General features: G+C 48.5%; 2 protein-coding genes across 13 annotated transcripts in view; one reads left to right on the forward strand and one right to left on the reverse strand.

The window, feature by feature from the left end:
* alox5a (arachidonate 5-lipoxygenase a) overlaps positions 1-2,098 on the forward strand; it is an 8,406-nt gene extending 6,308 nt beyond the window's left edge. Inside the window, exon 14 of the mRNA XM_076018527.1 lies at positions 1,758-2,098. Coding sequence (XP_075874642.1) covers positions 1,758-1,937 — 180 coding nt within the window. The 3' untranslated portion in view covers positions 1,938-2,098. The remainder of the gene's footprint in view (positions 1-1,757) is intronic.
* A 134-nt stretch (positions 2,099-2,232) lies between these two features.
* The window catches only part of marchf8 (membrane-associated ring finger (C3HC4) 8), a 66,691-nt gene continuing 47,665 nt past the window's right edge, over positions 2,233-21,258 (reverse strand). For 9 of the 12 annotated variants that reach the window (XM_076018534.1, XM_076018536.1, XM_076018533.1 and 6 more), the window contains 5 exons: positions 17,257-17,336; positions 10,268-10,448; positions 9,169-9,304; positions 7,303-7,317; positions 2,233-5,883 (listed from right to left, as the gene is read on the reverse strand). In XM_076018534.1, coding sequence (XP_075874649.1) covers positions 5,579-5,883; positions 7,303-7,317; positions 9,169-9,304; positions 10,268-10,448; positions 17,257-17,336 — 717 coding nt within the window. In that variant the 3' untranslated portion in view covers positions 2,233-5,578. Of the gene's footprint in view, positions 5,884-7,302; positions 7,318-9,168; positions 9,305-10,267; positions 10,449-15,543; positions 16,734-17,256; positions 17,337-21,258 lie in introns of those variants that run through there. The other 3 variants (XM_076018528.1, XM_076018532.1, XM_076018529.1) reach the window with 3 other exon arrangements.

Below are 21,258 nucleotides of genomic sequence, written 5' to 3' on the forward strand. Positions count from 1 at the left end.
GATGTGTGTTGGCTGCAGACACACATTGGACTCGTGCTCTGAATTGGAGAGGAGGACCTGCACCGAGGAGATCAACTTTTCTTTCTGCTTTTTATGTTTTGCACGTTTCAGTTGCAGTCTTCGTGGTGTCATCTGCAAAGAAAATTCTCTGGGATCTGTGCTGGAAATAATTCATCTGGGATGACGTCATTCCTCAAGAGGGGATGAGTTGGCCTGGCCTGAGGTGCAGTTGATGCTGTAGCGACCATTTAGAGCCACTTTTCTCATCTTGACCTGAGATGCTCTTTGAAAAGAAATGATCCAGTAGCTGCATTTGGAGGTTCACGAACTCGGAGTTGATCATTGTGACCTGCCATCGTGTCACACCGGCGGGAGACTTTCACATCTGATTTTTCAAGGGTGGCTTCATTGCCAGATGCTACTGGGTGGCCATAGCTGCACGTAATGGACTGGATTGCTGGTGTGACTGCAGTTAAAGGCAAATCTGTCAAAGGGCTGAATGCTCGTCCAGTGTCCTGGTAAATGTCAGAGAGTTCCTCCCGAGGAAGAGCCCGCGTCAGAGTGGACTGTTTCAGACCCTTTAGAAAGTCAAGTGCAGAGGCAGAGCAGTGAAGAGGGACGCCGGCGGGAATACTTGCACTTCAGATTGAAGTGGCACCTCCGCTGGACACCGACGCTTTCATAAAAGCACACGGGGGCTCCGTAGCTAGAAGTGGTCAAGACCTGGATCTTTGCTGTGGTAATGTAGTGGAGCAGCCACCGAGGAGCTGGAAGCAGTTTCAGAATATTGATGAAAGGATGATGAAATTATTGATCAGTTTTTTTAACCTTGGGCTGAGTTATTAGAATCTGTGAGGAAAGTCTCCCGAGTCCACCTTGAAGTTGCAAAACCTGGATAAAGAGAGTTTTCACAATGTTCTTTGTGAAGCTGAATATATGAATAAAAAATACTGATTAAAAGCATTTAGCTATTTGATGAAAAATTGGGGAGGATAAAATATGCTCAAAACAAAATTACATAGACTAGGATTTAAAAGATTATCAATAAGCAGCATCGGCATCCGTGCCAATGACTTCCTGTCCGTACCCATCTCAGGCTGTATAGTTCTAACCGGCTCCTACTGGCTGCCCGGACCGAGGAGGATTTGTGGCTCAGGTGTGCAAAGAGAGTAAGAGCAGCTGCCTGGATCCTCCGATAACAAAGATCTGTCGACTACAGGAAGCCGAGCGTGGATGAGGAGCAGCTGATGGACTGTGAAGTCTTTTGACCCCAGCTTTGACTCCCACTTTTCTGACTTGACTGGAAGAAAGAAAAGAAAAGACTGCATGGTGGTGATGAACTAAAAACAAAGCTTTTTGTTGTTGTTACAGTCCATTACCTGGTGTAATTATAGCACATTTAGATTATTAGTTATTAAGAGTAGTGAGCAAAGAGGGAGGGAATGAGATCACATCACAATTATTTGCGGTTACTTCTTATTAGTGATTGCATTAGTTATGAGTTTGTACACATTGTGTTAAATCCATGCATTTTGTTAATTAGCATATATAAAAACATTTCCAGATGTTAGCAATTTGTTTGCCCAGTGTGTCTTCCACATATCCATTCCGTTCGACATCAACAAGATGATTCGCTTTCGGAATTACTGTCCTGAAACACATCTTTGAATTGTCATAAAATGATTTTTTTTTCTCCCTAATGGGCAGCTGCAGGCTACTCAAAATATGCCGTGTCCTCTCTCTCTCTCTTCCCGCAGCTCTACCTGGGTATGTATCCTGAAGAGCACTTCATAGAGAAGCCAGTCAAGGACGCCATGGAGAAGTTCAGGAAGCAGCTGGCGGAGATCACCAGCGCCATCAAGACGAGGAACGAGGGGAAGAACCTGCCCTACTACAACATGTCCCCCGACAAGATTCCAAACAGCGTCGCTGTGTGAAGAGTGGAAGTTACCCGACCCCCCCGTCCTGATGGTTTCCTGATGATAAAATGACAGAGTTGTCACACCAGATTAAACAAAGACAAGACTTTGACCTCATCATGAGTTTTTTTCCACACATATTCGTGGCTATGACATATTAAAATGATGTTAATCACTGATTCGTCATTTGCCTCGTAGTTTCCTCGCAGTCAGTCATTGTTTGTCTCTTCTCTACTACTGATCAATCTGGACTTGCCAGAATTTCAGCATCAAAGTGCACAAACTTGCCGTGACTCAGCAAAACAACAAGTCATTAAAAGTAACTTAATTTTTATTTGGTTCCTCTTTAATTCTACATACGTTGTTCAATAATGGGGAATTAAACTGAAAACACGTCAATATTCCTTTTAAAAACAAACAAACAAACAAAGAAAAAAAGTACTTTTACCAAATGCTTTACACTTACTATTCCAAAGAAAATTCACAGACAAACTCGTGGAATGATATAAGACAGGGGAACAGTCATATGTTCAAGTCCAGTCAGTAGTAAACAATCGTAGCTTTGTGCAAAGTACACTTTTCCCAGGCATGACCAAAATGAATAGAAACCAAGAGAATGAGTGTTGTGAAATAAGGAGCTGATCAGAGAAGAACCTGACTGGCCATAACATCTCCTAAAAGCGTCTGAATCTTCCTCATGTGTCAACTTCTGCATCAGACTTCATGGAAGGAGCCAGCTCCTGTAAGTAGAACATAAAGTCTGCGCTCGCAGCTGTCCATCATCAGCTTCCCATACCTGCATCCCATACCAGCCCAAGTTGTTTTAATCTAATGCACGACTCAAATGCATCTTTAAAAAGAAAGTCAAGATGAAATAACTTACAAAAGCAAAACGGGCAAGTGAAGATATTCACATTACGAGAGTTCAAACAAGCAACTAAAGGTGCAAAACGAGGAGTGAAAGTCCTTCTGCTTCATGCCTGGGAAAAACAAAAATGTATCTTGCATAAAACTACTCATGAAAGGGCTTTTATTTAAAAATGAACTTTTTTCATTTTTTTTTTTACTCTGTTTCCTTTGAAAATAAATACAACACAAAATAAAGCAATAATCATTTTATACCCAGGTGACAGCCTGGACATTAAACACTATTACTAGAGCTAAAGAATAACAACAAAAGGGTAATTGCACTTTTTGTTCTCCCTAATTGCACTGAGCCTTGTGAGTATTGAAGGTTCTCGTTAGTAGGTCTTAATCCAACTTGACACACAACAACTCCCCTGGCTCATATTATGTACTAAATTATATTACACTCCAGATCTTAAGTCACAACAGGGCCATTTAGACAGGTACAGTTTGCACTGTTGGGAAAAAAAAAAAAAAAAAAGCTCACAGATTTTATTTATTGCTGCTGAGCAGTAATCATCAGGTATGTTGGACCATTGCTGTTCACAGACAGTAGATTGGTATCAAAGACAGTGTTTTCTTTCTTTTGTTTTCTTTTTTCTTTTTCTCCTTTTATAAAACGTGTTGTTGCTGGAATGGCTGTGAGGCTCAACGTGAGCCCGGAACGCTGCGCTCCCACATCCACAAAAGCACTTTACAAATGACCGTAAAGCCCAAAAACCACATCGCCCCGAGAAATGAACCGCTGCCTTCCTCATGCCCCGCACCTTCAGCTGCGCACCAGCAGGGGGAGCACCTAAATCCTTTTATTTAATGGGCGCAAACTGTCACAGGCAGCAAAATGCTGATGATAACACGTTTGCATTTTAAAAAAAGAAACAGTATAAAATTCTGCACTGATGTAAAAATTGAGCTGCGTGGTGTTTTTGTTGTTGTTGTTGTTTTTTAAACTTGTGCTTCGCCAGTCTTAAAAAAAAAAAAAAAAAAAAGAAGATGTCTGGACATTTAGTCTGATTAGAAGCCAAATGTGGGGGGAAAAAAAACCCACTGCATTCAAACAAAGGCAACATGCCGGCTGTCTTGTGATCCCACAAGATGAGGGAGTCTCAAGGCGAAAGGCGGGAAACAATTTTAGCCCAACTGGGACTTCTGCTGGTGTGAGACTCGAAAAACACCAGGCATCAGATCTCCTCTGACCGTGCAGCTGAGGGAATGCTCGGATAAAAATAAAAATCAGCTTGTTTTGCGCCAAAGACTGCTCGGTTTGCCTTTTGGGGGGGGGGGGGTCGATCAGTGCTGCGCCTGCACAGTGCGAGCGAAGGGAGGCTGAAAACACGCAGCCGTGGATTTCTCAAGGCCTAAAATGTGACGAAGCAACAAGGTCGGCATGATTTTGAAAAAACAAAACAAAACACAATAATAGTAATAATGAAATCAAAACGCCCATTGAATCATCAGCTGTAAATACTGTACCGTTTGCATGATAGAAAAAAGATGAGCAAAGCTGTTTGTGTCCACAGGCTCTTGTCATGATGTCAAGATATGAAAATCACCTGACAATGTCAATTCAATAGTAAAAAAGTTGAGCATTTTTTAATTGATTTTTTTAAAATATATATATATATATATATATATGTATATATATATATATTTTTAAAAGAGTACATTCTCAAAGCTTTCAGAAAATTTGAGTTGAGGGAAAGAAAATCATTTGACTGGATTTTCTTTTTTCGCCAGTGTGCTCATTTAATTTGTCTCCCGTTTTTAACAGAACACACTGTTCTCACGGCACGTTCTTGTTTTTCAACCTCAATTTTTTTTTTTTCTTTTTTAAATCCTCCTTAAAAGGATCATCTTGTACGCGTGTGTGTGCGTGCGAGAAACACAGGAAACAAACCTCTCCAAGCTGGTCTGAGATGAACAAGCATTCCCTCAGAGGAGAAGAGAGGAGCAAAACATCAGCGGGGTGTGGGAGGTGAGGTGTGGGCGAGGGGGGTGGGGGGAGGGGTTGTTGTCTGGACTGAAAAAGACAACCAAAATCAAACAAACAAACAAAAACAAACCAAAAGTGCTTGAATGCGTGTCCGTATCAGACCCCGGTGGGATCCACACCAGTTTGACGCTGGCGGCGGTGATGGCAGTGGCTGGAACGCTCCAGAAAATGCGATGCGCGGCGCTACATACTGATCCACGGCAGGAACGAAACCCGACCAAGACTCACGGGAGGTAAGGACGAACGAATCTAACGAACCCACGAGTAAACTAAACCCTCACGCATCGGAGACGCGTCCACCTGCGGAGACGCGCTGGAGTCTTTTAGGTCTCAGTCCTGCTCTCCCAGACGTATACATACAAGTTTGTGATTGGTGTGTGTGTGTGTGTGTGTGTGTGTGTGTGTGTGTGTGTGTGTTTGTGTGTGTTTGTGTGTGTGTATGTGTATGTGTGTGTGTGTAAGTATAAGCTCCAGGCTTCCTTGGACATTTCCCATGGCGAAGGGAAACAGTCCGGTCCAGGAAAAGACAAAGACGGAAAGAGTGGAGCTGAAACTGGGGGTTTTGGGGTGTGAATAGAGGAGGAGAGGAAGGAGGAGGAGTAGAGTCACAATCTGTCCGGAATCGAAGGAGCAAAGTGTCGATGAAAGTAGGTCAGTCTGGGATTAGAGGACGGGGACTGTCCACTCGTCCCTCGCCAGTATTTCCACCGCGACCGTCCGTCACTCGGGAGCGAGTGAGGAAACGGCACGAGCGACAAAGTTAGACGTGGAGCACCTCCATGCAGTAGTCCTCTGTCTCTGTGTACTGGGAGGAGTTTGTGTCCGACTGGGTGGGAGCCAGGGCCTCCTTGCACTCCAGGTTGGGCTCCAGCAGAGGCGGCTTCTCCAGCGCCAGCTTTTTACAGGTGTCCGGCCGGTTCTGGACGTATATGACCCGGTTGTAGGCCTTGAGTCTCCTCCACAGGTGGATGTAGACCTTGCACTGGACGTACATGAACACCAGTCCGCCCGTGAAGCCGATGGCCACCACCACCAGCTTGGTCCAGAAGGGCCACTCCAGGATGCCTGAGGGACAGAAGGCAAGCCTCAGAGGAAGGTGCACAGATCGGACACACAGAGCAACACAAAGTCATTATGCAACGATCTAACTTGAGCTGCTTTATGTATAGTAGATGATGCCTACAGCATCGTGTAGTGCAGGGATTCAGGTGCAGGACAGCGGTTTGTGTCTGTCTGGGGACTACTGATGCTGGTGATTCTCCATCTGTGCCCTTATTTCCTCTCATTTCTCTTTCCCCAAATGAACGCATAGCCACCAGGAAGATTATTCCTTTTATTCCTTCCAAGAGACTGCTGGCTCAGAGGGAGCGTCAGCATTTAGCGACCATGTGAAATCATGGCGGAGAGCCCGAGGCCGTTGTAGAGATGGGTGCAAAATGCTAAAAACAAACAAACAAACCCTGATAATGCAAGGCTGAAAAAAAATTGTCGTAACATGCACAAATCTGCTGAAAAAAGCTGAGGCTTCGCCTTTAAATAAAACAAACTGAGAGGCAAAGACGAAATGCACAGTTGACTTTCGAACCGTCCGCCTTTTACGCATTCACTCAAGGCGGAGAGAGACTTCAAAGGTACCAGATCATCTAACGAAAGCCTATAGGTCTCCAGAGGGTGAAATATTTAGCGCTCAGTTTGTGGCCTCGCCGCAAAAAAATGCCCAATTTTCTGATTTCTAAATAAACGGAAGCAAGCAACGGAGTCACGGCTGGGCTTCTCACATATCTAAGTGATTCACTGGCAGGCTGTGATTATCCTTAGAAAACACTGGTTAAGTGGATTTGGATAATATGGGACCTTGAACAAAAACACAGATCCTCCCATTCGTTAAAGTCACACAGAGATAAACACAAAAAACTGCATCATTTATATTGACAAAAGTGCGATATTATTCACGCTGGAGCGGAGAAGATATTCCTGGCGCAGCTTCAGCAGCTTCCTCGGGGCAAAAGCACTGAAAAGGGTTGTTGTTCCGACTTGTGCAGCGCGGCGATATATCGGCTGCTTGATATCCGACTTCAGGAGCTGAGATTAACTTGTCCCGTGCTGGGTAAACGTACAGCAAGTGACGGCGGATTTAATCAAAACCTTCAGATCGAGATCGACGCGGGGGAAAGAAAACACAAAAATCACATCGGCGCGGAGCGGAAGAACGCCGAGCTCGTTCGGCTCGGCACACCCGGCGAGTTTATCTGGATATCGGTGACATTTAGGGGCCAAAGGAACAGTTTGATCCTGACGTGGAGGCGATGGGGAGAAGGTGTTAAAAGGAGAGTGAGGGAGAGTCGCGGCAGATAAGGACACAGCTGACGGAGACGCTGACAGAGAGAGAGGTGGTGTTGGGTGGGTGTGGGGGGAGGAGGTAGCTGGGGAAAGACTTGAGGGGTCGGGGGGGGGGTTAGAAAAGGTCAAAGTTGAAATGATTACCTGGGATTCTTCCGGCTGCATGAGTGGAGAAAGTGCACGTGTCACGCATTACAGAAGGACACACAAACAGGTTGATCAATTATCACAGTCGCACAATTGTGTGTTTGTTTGTTTTTTGGCAATGCAATTCATCATGCAGGGTCACCGACAGAGCAGAGGCACTTTTCCAAACTGCTGTGTGTGTGTGTGTGTGTGTGTGTGTGTGTGTGTGTGTGTGCGTGCGTGTGTGTGTTAGCGGTGCATCGGCTGTGACTGTGTGCAGATATCGGCGGCAGCCGTGATTGAACCCAACGGCCCCCAGGGGACGGTAACGCGTCTGAACGATCCGGTTGGGGCTGAACGAGCCCGCTGCTCCATCTGGACGCCGTCTCAGAGGCGGCCAGACACGCCAGCGGACAGGGACAGGTGGCAGCGCACGCCGTGCCAGCCAATGACGCAAGAGCGTGCGTCGCTAAAACATCGGACATCGGCTTTAAAGGTTGAGTGTGAAATATTCTGAGATTTTGAAGAAGAAACAGCAAGTGGTTACGTTTTAGATTGCAGCCTCTTTCGGTCTCCCTCCCCCTCCTGCAATTGCCAGTGAGCTACGATGGCCTGCACACCTGTTGTTGTTTTTTTTGAAAACGTGAGCATTCACCCTAATTACAAAACACATTGTCAGACAGCCTGGATTGCTCTGTGTATGTTATATGTAAATGAGAACCCTTATTGTACTGCGAGTATACACTCCTATTAATATATTTATGGGCAGTATATTAAGGTATTACCAATATAAAAATCATAGATCAAGACAAATATTACACACTGGACCTTTAATGCAAGAACAGAGGCCTTAATCCTCGGCTGATTGCTCTCCTGGCTATTATTCACAGTTGTCTTTGGCTCTGGTGGGTTTGGTCAACACTTGATAGGTAAACACAGAGTCATGAAGGGTTTTCTTGGATCACGAGCGTCGTCTTTATTGGAGAACAAAAGCTGGCTGGGTGGTCGGAGGGGTTTTGGGGAAGGGGGGGCGGGGGGTTAAACTTGCAAGTTTTGGGAAAGAAAACCCCCGTAAACAGTCACTCCCACTCTCGGACGTCATCGGGAAGGCGAGCCAGGCAGCGAGTGCACTGCCGCGGGTAAACATGATAATATGATCAACATGTGTTTGGGTTTGTCGGTCATGTGAACGCCTTCTGGGGCCGAAACCAGTGCAAGATAGAAGGTCTGTTTCAGAAAATGTAGGGACCTCTGTTGCCTTTATCCTTCTTTTTCTTAAGGAAGTAACTGTGAAATGCTATTTATGTTGCTCATTTTGAAACCGACCGGGCTCTGATTGGAACCTTGTGAGGAATAATAGCTAAAAAAAAAAAAAAAAAAAAAAAAAAAAAGTCACATTACTGGGCATTAGTGAGCGCTGGACCGTGAACATCTTAGAGCTCATCTTTGGGAGGATGCTTGCCAACGTCCGTGTCTTACACCTGCTTTCCTCCTTTCATCTTTGAACGCTCTCCGCCGCGAACCGCAGGTCGTAAAAATCAAAGTGAACTGATGTGACCAGAAAGTCTAAAAACTCACCGGCTTGGGGAAAAAAAAAAACCCATCTGTGAAGGTTTCCAAGCACACTCGGCTGCACTCTTTGATGCTGGCCGAGGCCTCTGTGAGCGAGTTGCGCCCACGCGCTCTCCGATCTTCGCCGGACAAAATCTCGCAGGTTTTTCACACTGAATAGTTACGCGGCGGTGATGCAGATGAACGTGTGAATGAATCGCGGATGGATGCAAATCTTGGCGGGACGGATGGACGGACGGACGGACGGACGGACGCCACATCCAACACGACAGCCACAAATAAAAATCAAGTGCGAGTGCGGCGCGCGCTGACCTTGTCTGATTTCATCCGCCGTCCTGTCGATGAGAACGTAGAGCGACCACACCACGCACGTGATGGCGATGACGTGGAAGGTGACCGAGCACATGATCTTCCTCCTCTCGCTCGCCGTCATCTGGAGCTTCTCCCACTGCAGGGGGGACGACACGCAGCATTTGAGGGAAGACGAAAGACAAACAAACAAAACATCCGACAGAGCCGGCAGAAAGCGTTTGTATTGGCGGGGGGTGGGTGGGGGTGGGGGTGGGTGGCGGGGGGGGGAGCCTGGATGGTGATTGGACAATATATCTATCACCAAACAGAGCTTTTTCAGTCAGGTATCAGCAGATCAAGGCTTTCCATCAGTGTAAATCAACACAGCCAAAGAGAGTCAGGAGTGCAGCAAAAACATGAAAAGAGAGAATTTTTTAGTGTTGTTTTTGTTGAGGTTTTTATTTAAAAAATCCTCTCTGGCCTTGAAACGGCAGCTTGCAGCAGTAACTTGCTGTTTTCGTCACAGCTAAAAGGAAGCCGAGCGCTCATGGCTAGGAGCCAAATTAAGATCATTTCTATTAGAGGTTGACAAAGTGGGGGGGGGGGTTTAAGAGTTTGAAATCGTTGTGATCCAGCTGCCGTTTAAGGCCGACAGGAGAACATTGAATGACTCTGCCTTACAAATCACCGGGAAATGAGCCAAGCAATAAAAACGCAGCGTGAAATCCCTGCAACCGCGGGAAATAAGCTTCCCCCAACAGCCGCAGCAGGGGGCGCTCTACTCGGAACAGGCGTTCCGGTTGCAGGCCTCTACTGATAAAGACGTCACATCAACCTCTCTGCAGACTGACTGACTGACTGACTGAGGCGAAAACACATTCAGAACTTCACCATCGGGATTTGGGAGCTATTCAGAGCAGAGCGTTTGTTTAAGGCCCTTTTGTTCTGCTGATGAAGGCCGGGGAGTTTTAATTAAGATTGTCCCGTCATCTCCAGGCGAGCGTTCGCCGTCTGAACCGATTGAAACGATTCTCCTCGCGAAAACCTGGAGGGACGTTTAGCGGAAAAGCGGGATCATCATCGTTAATGGAGGCCCGGAGCGGCGGCGCGCGTCACTCACCTTGCGCAGCGGCTTGAGCTTGGTCTCCATGATGAACTCGTATTTGCACAGCTCGCAGCAGCGAGTGTCGGAGCTCTTGATCCACTGCTGCAGACAGGACTGGTGGACGAAGCGCAGGCTCCCCGTGCAGTGGCACGGCGTGATCAGAGGGCTCTCGTCATCCCCTTCGCAGTGACAAATCCTGAGGGAGCCAGAGAGTACAGTCAGCGCCGAGCCGGAGGGGAGGCAGCCGTAATGGTTGGAGACAGCCGAGGAGGGGTGGGGAAAGGAAAGTGGGGAAAAAGAAAGATCAAAAAGGGAAAAGTTGGCAGGCAAAGCTGACAGAGATTTCCCCAAACTCGAGCAAGCTTGAGATTTTTGGAGGATGGATGTCAGAGTCCTTGCGGCGGCATCGTGAATAATAAGACAGAGTTGCAGGGGGTGGGGGGTGTGGTGGGGGGGGGGGGGAGAGAGAGAAGCAGCTGGGAATCTTATCGGACGAATATAAAAAACCCCCGTGCGCAAAGTCCCACCTGGGTAAGCTCAATCAAGGCAAGCCAAACATGACTGAAAGCACTCTGGTAGATCAAAATGCAATTTGCAGAAAATAAAGCCCCTGCTAGCGCGACAAAATTGGACGGTGTAAAAAAAACTCAGCCGAGGCAAATTGTGGTTTTTTAGCGCTCCTGGTTCTCAGGGAATTAATAACACCGTTTCCTGCGAAGGCGCTCTGCTGAGAGAACAATATGCTAAATAACAAACACAGCATCCAGTAAAAACGCGGGGCTCTTTTCCTTTTTTCCACTCGTCTTCGATGTGTGTGTGTGTGTGTGTGGAATTTAGTTTAACTCCCCCCGCTGGTCGCGATATTGTGTTAAACCGCTCCGCCGCCGTCTGCTGAGGTATTCTGAGCACAGGTGCCGGCAGCTGGAACATTCGATTAGGACTCGGCAGCCTCGACGGACGGCTGGACGGCTTCTCTCGGGGAGAGGAACCAATCTGATTTTTAATGTCTCCGTCTCGAGAGCACGTCTGGGACGCCGACTGACAGCGCGGAGGACGAGAGCTATTAGTCACCCGGCGTAAGGACGCCGCCGCCGCGCGTGCGACGCCAAAGCAAATCGGGTCGGAAGCCAAACGGTGGACGCGGCCCAGCTTGAAATTCAAGGAAACGGTGAGTGTCGCAAGGGTCAGAGTGAAGAATTTTCAGGGATAATTAAAGGTCCCACAGTCCAAAAAAAAAAAAAAAACATTTGGCAAATGTTGACGCTATAATATTTATCACGAGCCTGTCGGTAAACTTCCCAAAAAAATTCCAACATTTAGCTCTTACGCTTGCATAACTCCTGTGATGTCACAAGGGGCACTGCTAAGTAAATGGCAACGCTGCTGACAGGTGCTCGTGCAGCCATGTGACGTCACCTTCCAGCAGGGAGCTAGCAGGAGGCTGTAAACACAGGGCTAATTATGCTGCCTCCTGGAGGTAAAGGAATACGTGAGGCAGTTTCTGTGGAATCTGCGGGGGGAAAAAAACAACGATCTGTAAGATATGCAAATGCACGTTTAGAGACTCACTGCTTACAGGAAGCTGAAAGCATTGGATTCCTGAACTCGTCGGCAGTCTGCTGACCTTGACCCTGACGCTCAGAACCCTCGGAGAATGAATAATTAGCACGCCGCCGCTTTGATGCTACAATGCCGACAGTTTTATTCGGGCAAGGGCAGACATCTGCTGCCCTTGCCCCCCGCCTACTTCCCAGCCCTGCCCCGAGAGGTAAAATCTCACAGGAGGAGGAGGAGAGACCAGCTAACAATTTTGCCGAAACAAAAGGTGGAGAGAGGAGAGAGCAGGGCACAGAAACAGGGTTGGTCCTGATCCAGGCTCAGTGGGAGGGGGGAGGGCGGGAAGACACAACGACACGTGTGAAGACACACAAGTTGGGAGGTAAGTAAGCTGGAGAGAGAGAAAGAGGGAGAGGGAGAGAGAGAGAGAGAGAGAGAGAGGAGAGCGTCTATTTCCAGACGTCACTGATCTGGACACGAGGTTAAGAGACAAAGGAGGATTAGGAAAAGGGGGTTTCTCTCTTCTTCCCGTCTGAGGAGGAGGAGGAGGGGGGAGGAAGAGGAAGAGGAGGGGTGAGGATTAAAGGAGAGCAAAGTTACAGTTGGGAGAGTTTCTTGTTTGTGTTTATTCTGCAGAAATCAAAGATGATGAGCTGCAGATTGTCATCCCACACACACACACACACACACACACACACACACACACGCACACGCACACACACACACACACACACACACACACACACTTTCTTGCGGCGGCTCTTTTAAATAAAACCACACAAAAAGGCCGCAGCCGCCCCCAGTTGCAAAAATCAAAAATCAAACATCAACTCAGCCTGAGGACTTGTGCTGGTGCAGCTGCTATCAAAGCCTGCTGACTGGCAGAATGGATGGAGACGGCGGGTTATTCTAATGCGCGTGTGGGAGGGGATAACTGCATCAAAATTCCTGCTACACCTCCACACACGACGCCACGGCCAAAATGAAACAATCGCGGGGGGGGGGGGCAGAAAAAAAGACAAACAAACAAAAAGCCCCCCCGACATGAAGAGGCAGCAGCTGAGGAGCCGCTAGTTGGAAGATTCAGGCATCACCTGCTGCAAGCCTCACAGGTTTTTTATATATGTATATATAATTCTGCTAGTTGCTCACTCGTGCGTTTCCATAATTCAATAATTCACACTTCTGCTTCCGCGGCTAAATTACCGTCGCTGTTTTTTTTTTTTATTATTGTGGTGACAGCACGTTCAAAGCGCTGTCACGCTCAGGAGGGGAAGTTAAAATTTCATTTGTACTTCTCGGGCTGCCAAAAGACACCCTGCTCTACAGTCGTTTCCAGATCACAGAGTCGGCGTCGGGAGTGTCAACATTAAAATTCGAGAACAAAAAAAAGAAAAAAAAAGCACGAGAGAGAGAGTTGGGAAATGACAAACACTGCAAGCTGAGGGAAAATAACAAACTGGGCAACATTTCAGGCCTGGCAGGGTCTTTGCTTCACTCCAGCTTCCTTCCCTTCAGCTCCTCCCTGTCCTCAAATTCCTCACTTGAAACTTTAAGGTCCCTCCAGCTACACTGCTCTTCCTGTAATCACCCCCCCTCTTTTTTGCGGTTGTTTTCCAATGAATTTTTCAACGTAAATCTGCTCCGGTTTCTCCCCCTCTCAGACCGATTTCCGAGGCGTTTTGTTAGCGTCGGAACAGCTTAAGCCAGAGAGACGAGGGGGAAGATCAGGAGGGAAAACACACAACTCAATTAGCGCCAGCGCCAATGGAAGCCTTTGCTCCCCCCTCTCTCTCCCTTTGCAGGTCTTTCAGAAACTGTGTGTGCGCCGTGAAAGGAAGGAAATCACATCTTTCAAAGAGGAAAGCCAAAGAATTTCCAGAAAAAAGACACAAGTTGGTACTTTGCTGCCCTAACAGCTGAACATGTGTGTGTTGGTCTCGCTTTTATGCCGTCAAGCACAATTGAAAAGACTCAAGATGTGCACGGTGTTCAACAAAACTAGCTGAAATCATAATTAAACATCAAACAGGATTTCAGTTTATTTCTGGTAATCAAATAAAGCTCATCTGTCCATTACTGATTACTGAACATTTTTAAACTAATGTTAAAAATCATGTTCTTTGGGATCAACACACGTGACAAGCAGCAGGGCTGAGCAATACATTTCAGTTTAGATAACAGCAAGGGACTCTGATGAGTCAGCTGGACAATTATTGACATGCCAGTGGCATGAAGCACACACACACCCGCACGCACACACACCCACACCAACACACACACACACATACACAACATGTTCAGCAGGTAACGCCGCTCTGCGCTCACGTTCCGGGCCGCCTGACCGGGAGCCGCCGCTCCGCGCTTGTTTACATGTGCGCGCTGGGAGGCGACAGGAGGCTATTTGAAGCCAATAATCCACCTCCTGATCTCTCGGCCACACCTGCTGCCACTGCCAGCTCGTGTTTGGCGGCCCTGACGCATAAGCCAGAGCAGAGCACGCTCAATCGCATTGCGAACACACACGCACGCACGCAAATGCGCCACCACAGCTCACTGAGGGGGGGTGGGGGTGGGGGTGGGGGATAAGGCGGCAGTTGAACTGCTGACATTCCTCTGGGTTTAAAGTTGTCACACAGAGTGTTAGTGACTGTAACTAGCAGCCAACAGACTGATGAACCAAACTGCCTCGGCCTCACCGCCATCATTTATTAACGTAACACCTTTGACCCCCTTTGAATGTGAATTCTTGCAGGACAGTATAAATCAAAGTGAGTCCAAGGTGCAATGTCTTTTCAAACCTTTTCCATAGGAAGGTGTGGTGACGCACCGGACAAGCCAGCAGGTTATCTGAGGGCCAACACAGAGAATCTCAGGTTTGGCCTAATGTGCATGCACCTGGAGTTTTCCTGTGTGAAAACTCCACACAGGAAAACTTCAAGTCAGAACTGGACCATGTGAGGCAACATGGCGACTGTACAGTTTTCATCAGAACTAACTTAGAATGGGCAAATATTAATTGTGATGCACATTTTTTAAATTTATTTTGAATTTATTTATTTTTTTACTGTAGTTGACTTCTGGATATTTGCCCAGAAGACTTGTAGTCTGGAACCATCACATCAGTGACTTTGACACTCATGTCATAGTGTTTCCATAAAAGCAGTTTTACAGCCCTGCAGCCTGCTGGCGGTTCAACTGCAACACCAGCACCAGTAGCAGCAGCCCTGTGCAAACCACCCCAACGCCTCCTCGACCTTGAAACTTGTGAAAAAGTTGATGAAAAGCTCGATGGTGCTGCAGGGGGGGGGGGGTGATAGGGGGGGGGGGGGGGGGGTTAGTTGAGTAGGTGGGGACTCAACGATAAAAAAAACAAGATGCAGCAGGAGAGACGAGAGAGAGATGAAATGGAGACGAGATCAAATGGAGTCACTTTTTTTTGTTCTAGACACAATGAAGGGGGTTCAGTCAGGGGGAGGGATTGTGTGCGTGTGTGCATGTGATGTGTGTGCCGGTGTGTGTGAATTAAAGCGCCGGTGTGTCTGCTTGATCCTCGTTTGTGGCGGGGGGGCGGGGCTGGGCGGGGTCAGAGGGCGCGCACAGCTTGTGCTTCCTCTGCTAGTCACAACTCCACAGGGCTCTCTGGGTCTGTCTGGGCTCTACCGGGTCACGGGAGGAGTAGGGTGGTGGTGGTGGGGGAGGGCGGGGCACCAACCCGGGGCGGGTCCACCCACCTGCAGCAGTCGCCCGACAGTGAGTGCGGCGACTGCGGGCCGCATTTCTCCGTGATGGGGGAGGGGCAGCGGTCCAGGTCGCTGTCCTCGTCCATGTAGCAGAGCGGCGCCGGGAGGAGACTCAGCCTGGTGGGGGCGGGGCCGGGGGCTGCGGCGGGGGGCTGCCGCCGCCACGCCTCCTCGTCCTCGTCGGCGCCCCCCAGGGGGAAGCCCGTCTCGCTGGGGGACGGCAGGGCCATGTGAAGGTGGGAGGCGTAGCTGCCCAGCTCGGAGGCGGCGGTGGAGGAGCGGGAGAAGGGCAGCAGGAGGCGCAGGAAGTGGCCGCTGGCCGAGCGCTGGGGGCGGAGGAGGAGGTGTGGGCCGCTGCTGGGTGGCGGCGGAGGCGGAGGCGGAGGCGGAAGTGGTGGGGGGACGTGGGCGGAGCCGGGCTTGTCGGGCGGGTACGCGGCCGGCGCGTACTTGTTGTAGCTGTTGGCGCTCTTGCCTCCAGCGGGAGGCGGCAGCGGCGGCGGCGGCGGCTTGAGCTCCAGCTCGCCCTCAGAGCAGGTGCGGTCGATGAAGCGCAGGCCACGGCAGAGGCTGTCCACCCGCTGGCCCACGTCGTTCAGGGAGACGGAGAAGCGCAGCGAGCCGCCACTGACGCCGCCGGGGGGGCGGAGCCCGACGGAGGGCGGGAAGAGCAGCGAGCGCCAGTCCCGCTGCTTGGCCGGCTTGGGGGCCGCCGGCAGGGCGTCGGCGCACAGCGTGGTCACCGAGAGGCCCCCCGACCCGCCGCCGCTTCTGCCGTCGCCATTGAGCAGAACCACGGCAGTCTGCTTGTGATCCTCGCTGCAGCAGCGGTGGCAGTACGCGTGTTTGTTTGTGTTTGTTTGTGTTTGTGAGTGAGGAGCGTGATTGATGACAGTGGGGGGACGGCAGCAGAGGAGACAAAAGGAGAGATGGGAAAGAAATTCATGCATTTCAGAAACAAAGAACTTGGGATATAAAATGACAGGGAAATGTTTGTGGGGAGTCGAAACGAGCAAACTCCAGGAGTGTTTCTCGTATTAAGAAAACAGAACGACAAGAAGTTGGAAACTCAAGGTCTGAAAGGTCCCATGTATAGGTTTTTTTTTTCTCCCAGGCTCCACTTGAGCTGCCGTGCACAAATGATCTCCAGGAAACAGCACGTTTAGCCTCCAAAACGGCTCCCTGCTAAAACTTGCTGCTCTTCGTCAGTGCAACAAGAGGCTGTGAGATGGGGGGTGGATCAAACACCTGGCAGGGGGTGTCGCCAACAGTGACATTTATGTTGCCGTTTGTTCCCTTACTGAAAAACATTTTTTTTTTCCCCCTTATTTCTTTTAATCAATATAGTCTCCATTTTTTCTACTGTATTGTTGCTGTAATCATGCAAATTTCCCCAATGTGGGATTAATAAAGGCCTCTTCTTCTTCTTCTTCTTCTAGTGTGGAGGAGATAGGTTAGGTAGGCAGTGATGCACTGGTGCAAACTGTGACATCACAAAGGGTTGTTTTTCCTTTCTCCCTGTTACAACAATTGTGTGCTTCAAACAAGACTTTACGAAAAGTGGACCAAGAAAAAGATGCAAAAGGAGTTTTTGGAGAAAGTGGAGACTGGAGAAACATCTTGCCGTTAGGAAACATTGTTAAAGGGCTTTTTGGGAAGTGAAGGTGCCTCAGCTCGCTGAGAGGCGTCTGCAGCAGGTCTTACCTGCAGATGTCCTGGCTGGACGGAGAAACTGACGTTCTTGAGAAACTGCACGGAGCGTTGACCGAAGTCGGGCTCCCTGCCTGTGAAACAGCAGGGGAGAGAGAGAGAGAGAGAGAAAAAAAAATCAGCAACAGCATAAGCCTGCATATTAACCTGATGGGTGGGGCTGCTTCTCCTCCCGACGGAGAGACGGAGGAGCCCCCGCCCCGCCACAACCCCGAATTAACAACGCGGCGGAAGACGTATGAGGCAAATAAGGCGAGGCGGGGCCCCGCTGCTTATCCATCTTATTGAAACATCGGGAGGCGTCGCCCCAGCCAAAACAACAGGCTGCGAGCGAGAGACGGAGGCAGAGTTCTGAGAGGCCCAGCCGGAGGGAAACTCTGGGAGAGATAAACTCCTCAGGCCACACACTCGGACGGTAAAATACCTTTAGCAATATCCGCCGGTGTTTATTTTTGCTCAACTGCGCAACAAAATGAGAATTGTAAACAAAGCAGGCAAGCTGATAGTTTAGCGGTTAAAAAAAAAAACAACACCAAAAAAACAAAAAACCGCCGTGGAGCAAACGGGTGGGAGGAGAGGAGCACGTCGCTGCAACAGACAAAGAAATTCACAAAGTGTAAAATATTCAACGCTGTTTAAAAAGAACGAGAGCAAAGGCTGCCAAGTGTTCATGCATTATTCCGAGCGATTCACTCGCATCGCTTCCCATTATTTTCTGCCACTGATCACCAAAGAAAACAACAAAAAAAACATGGCGAATCGAAAACTTCCTCGAGCCGCACGTCTCACTCGGCCCGCGCGGAGATCAACTCCGCCGAGAGAGGCAGAGTGGAGTTTGCGCGTCGCTGTCAGTGCAAATGAACTTTGCGGATGAGAGTTGGAATACTGGATGAGGATGGATTTGCATAGAACTCCAGGGTTTCAGGTGCGCGAGCTGGAGATCGTCTTTTTTTTTTTCCTTTTTTTTGTTTTTTAATCTTCAGCGCAAAGCTGCTCAACTCCAGTTTGTCTCCACAGAGCCACCAGTGGAGCTCGAGCAGTGTTTGGGCTGCAGACGCACGGCCGGGGAGGGTGGTGGTCTGGTCAATCCAGTAACAAACTAATTATCTATTGATTTTAATTCACACTAAGGGGGGGGGGATTTATTGTTCATAGCTTCACGCTGATCAATGGAAGCAGTCGATGTCCGGCTCTGCACTCTGTCCTGCTTTCCTGTGGCAACAACACCACTCGTATTCATCGCACTTCACCCCCCCCACCCCGCTTTAATATTTCAGCCGGGGCCAAAAGTTCTCTCAGCCTTCACATATTTACACAATATTATTTATACAGTATAATTTACGGTCTTAATTTAATTATTCAGATGAAAAAACAAAGAGTGTGAGAAACCTGCCTTGGGTGCTGGTGGGATCAGCGCAATATAACCCTGCCATGAATCATCAACCGCCTTCATGCCTTTAATGTCTGGCAGTGAGGTTCATATTCAGTGACTACGTGGCACCAATCTGAATACACCCTTGTAAAAACAAAGCGGAATTGTACTGATATTTATTTCATGATAATCAATATCAGGGTTGCACGCAACATTGTATATCTTTTTTTCTCACTATCAGCAACTGATGCTGAAATACGAGACGGGTTGACTGCCAGATAACGCCTTTATCTCTTGACAGAGTCGCACCACATTCCGGAAAGTGCAGAGCCACTAATGATTAACTTCCAACCGTCAAGTTCACACATGCGACGAGCGACCGCGACTGCCGCGTCGCTGTCCAAGTCCAGCAACTCCAGCAGCAGCGACTTCCTTCAGGCTGAGCATCAAAACAGAAGCACCCGCCTGGACTCCACTCGCACCCAGCTTTTTAAATACAGCGAGAGAAACAAATTAGCGTCTCCGAGAAACAAAGAAAGAACGAAGAACGGTGACAAGCAGCGGACGCAAAAGCAACAATGGGAGTCAATTCTGCTCGTCCAATTTTGGGAAATATGACCGTGGGGTTTTTTAGCTTTCCTGCTAAATGTCAACATTTTTTGTTATAATGGAGCACAGGCTGCCGCCCCCGGGCCGCTCTGGCTGGGACAGAGCCAAAAGATAACAGGAAGTGTGATGATGGATGGGGCTCGATTGATATTTTTAAAAGAACATAAAAAAGATGACGTTCAAATACAGCAACAGCAACAACGAGCCATTGTAATACGATGCGCTTCAAAGTCCAAAGGCGTCACGCCGTCTGCACATCAGCGCGGCAACACAGGCGGAACGTGGCTGTCTGCCGTTTGGCTGCGACACCTCCACCTCCCCCCAGACTCCACAGCCAGTGCCGCCGCCGCCGCCGCCATCAGGTCAGCGTGACGGCCGGACGGTGGCTACTTTCAGGATGAGCAGCAGATGTTTGGCCCAGTGTCAGCGGCAGCCTGCAGGGCGGCGGCTTGCCGCTTTAATTTTTTTTTCTTCCTTAAACGGGGAGTTTATTCGTTTAATTCCCCACGAACTGAGCGGCAGGGGTCAGACGGAGGGGAAGGACAGCGGCCAACACCCCCGTGACCTCGCAGAGAGGAAAATCCACTACAGCCTTGGGAGTCCGTTTTATACGTTTTTGTTTTTTTGTTTTTTGTTTTTTTTCCTATGGGCAGCTTATGAATAACATTAGCAAAAAGAAACGACGTGCAGAGGAGAAATGAAATGTTTTGAAAACACACCGCCGTTTCCTCGACCTCCCCTTTGTCCCGTCTGAGCGTAATGACAAGCAGAAATGGCTCTGAATGTCTTTATGACGGCTGACAGATTTATTCTCTAAGGTAGAGCTTGTGGCCCGAGAGAGTGAATCACACAGGTCTGTTCAGCAACTACCTGTGGAGTGGTTTTATTGTATTTTATTATGTTGATTTTATTCTTGTCCATGACTGGAATGAGGAAGGTTCAGGGAGCGACACAGAGAATAGAAAGAGGATCAAGGTGAGGGGCGTGGGCGGAGAGAGGGACAGAGGGAGCTTTTGTCATAACAAAAGCAGACATTAATTTGCATAATCATTCATCTATAATAATATATATATATATATATATATATATAATAATGAACAGATTTATTAATAAAGAAAAAGAGAAAAAAAATATAATTACACAAGTAAAAATAACTAAGATGTACAAATGTCTGTGTGTGTGCATTGCATGTGAGCGAGTGTGCCACAGACAGACATCTTCATCTAAAACAAGTAGGGACCTCGTGTCACGGCACGTCATGGGATCGTTGTCGCAACCCGACCGTTGGTCAAACGCTGTTTTTCCTTAAAGGAAAAAATAATTAGGAGCCCTGTGTTTTCTTGCAGGAGCGACGGGAAGGGACAGGAGGAGTGGCGCAGGTTACTGGATACCAGAGAACCCGTTTCCTCTCTGAGTCACCCTCGAGAAAAGTCCCACACCTTAAACGCTTGCGACACCGAGACAGAACCCAGAAGGAAACTCTGCTCTCCCGGCCCGCCTTCAGGCCGATACTGAAACAAGTTGCTTGGCGCCTTCTTATGCAGATTTTCACATTTTCATATTTCATACTGGACTCTCATTAATTATCCAGGAACAAGTGCCGGTTTTCCCAGTTAAAAGTGATGCATCGTTGTAGCTTCCAAAAGAAAAATCTTCCAAAAGAGGCAAAAAAACAAAACAAAAGCAGATACGAGAGGCTCAGAGATTCAACCTGGCAGAGGGATCAGTGCCCTTTGTGGCAACACAAAAAGACTGATTCTGAGGAGCTCGCTGACAGTACGGACGAAGAATGACAGCAGCGACGGGTGAAGGGATTTTTGCTTTAGATGAAGCGCTGAAGCAGTGCGGCGATGCAGCCAACCACTTCCAACTGCCGTTTTTTTAGGGAAACGTCTTGAAAGTAGGTCAACAACTGGATGCGGGCACATTAATTTTTGATTCGATCTGACGCAGGCTGATGTGATTCAGCCCGAATCTGTGCCACATGATGCAACGTGGGGGGTTTGTTTTCGTCC

Source organism: Nelusetta ayraudi, unplaced genomic scaffold, assembly GCF_046127955.1.
Source record: "Nelusetta ayraudi isolate G7.1 ecotype Tasmania unplaced genomic scaffold, CSIRO-AGI_Nayr_v1 ptg000008l, whole genome shotgun sequence".
Lineage (NCBI taxonomy): Eukaryota > Metazoa > Chordata > Actinopteri > Tetraodontiformes > Monacanthidae > Nelusetta > Nelusetta ayraudi.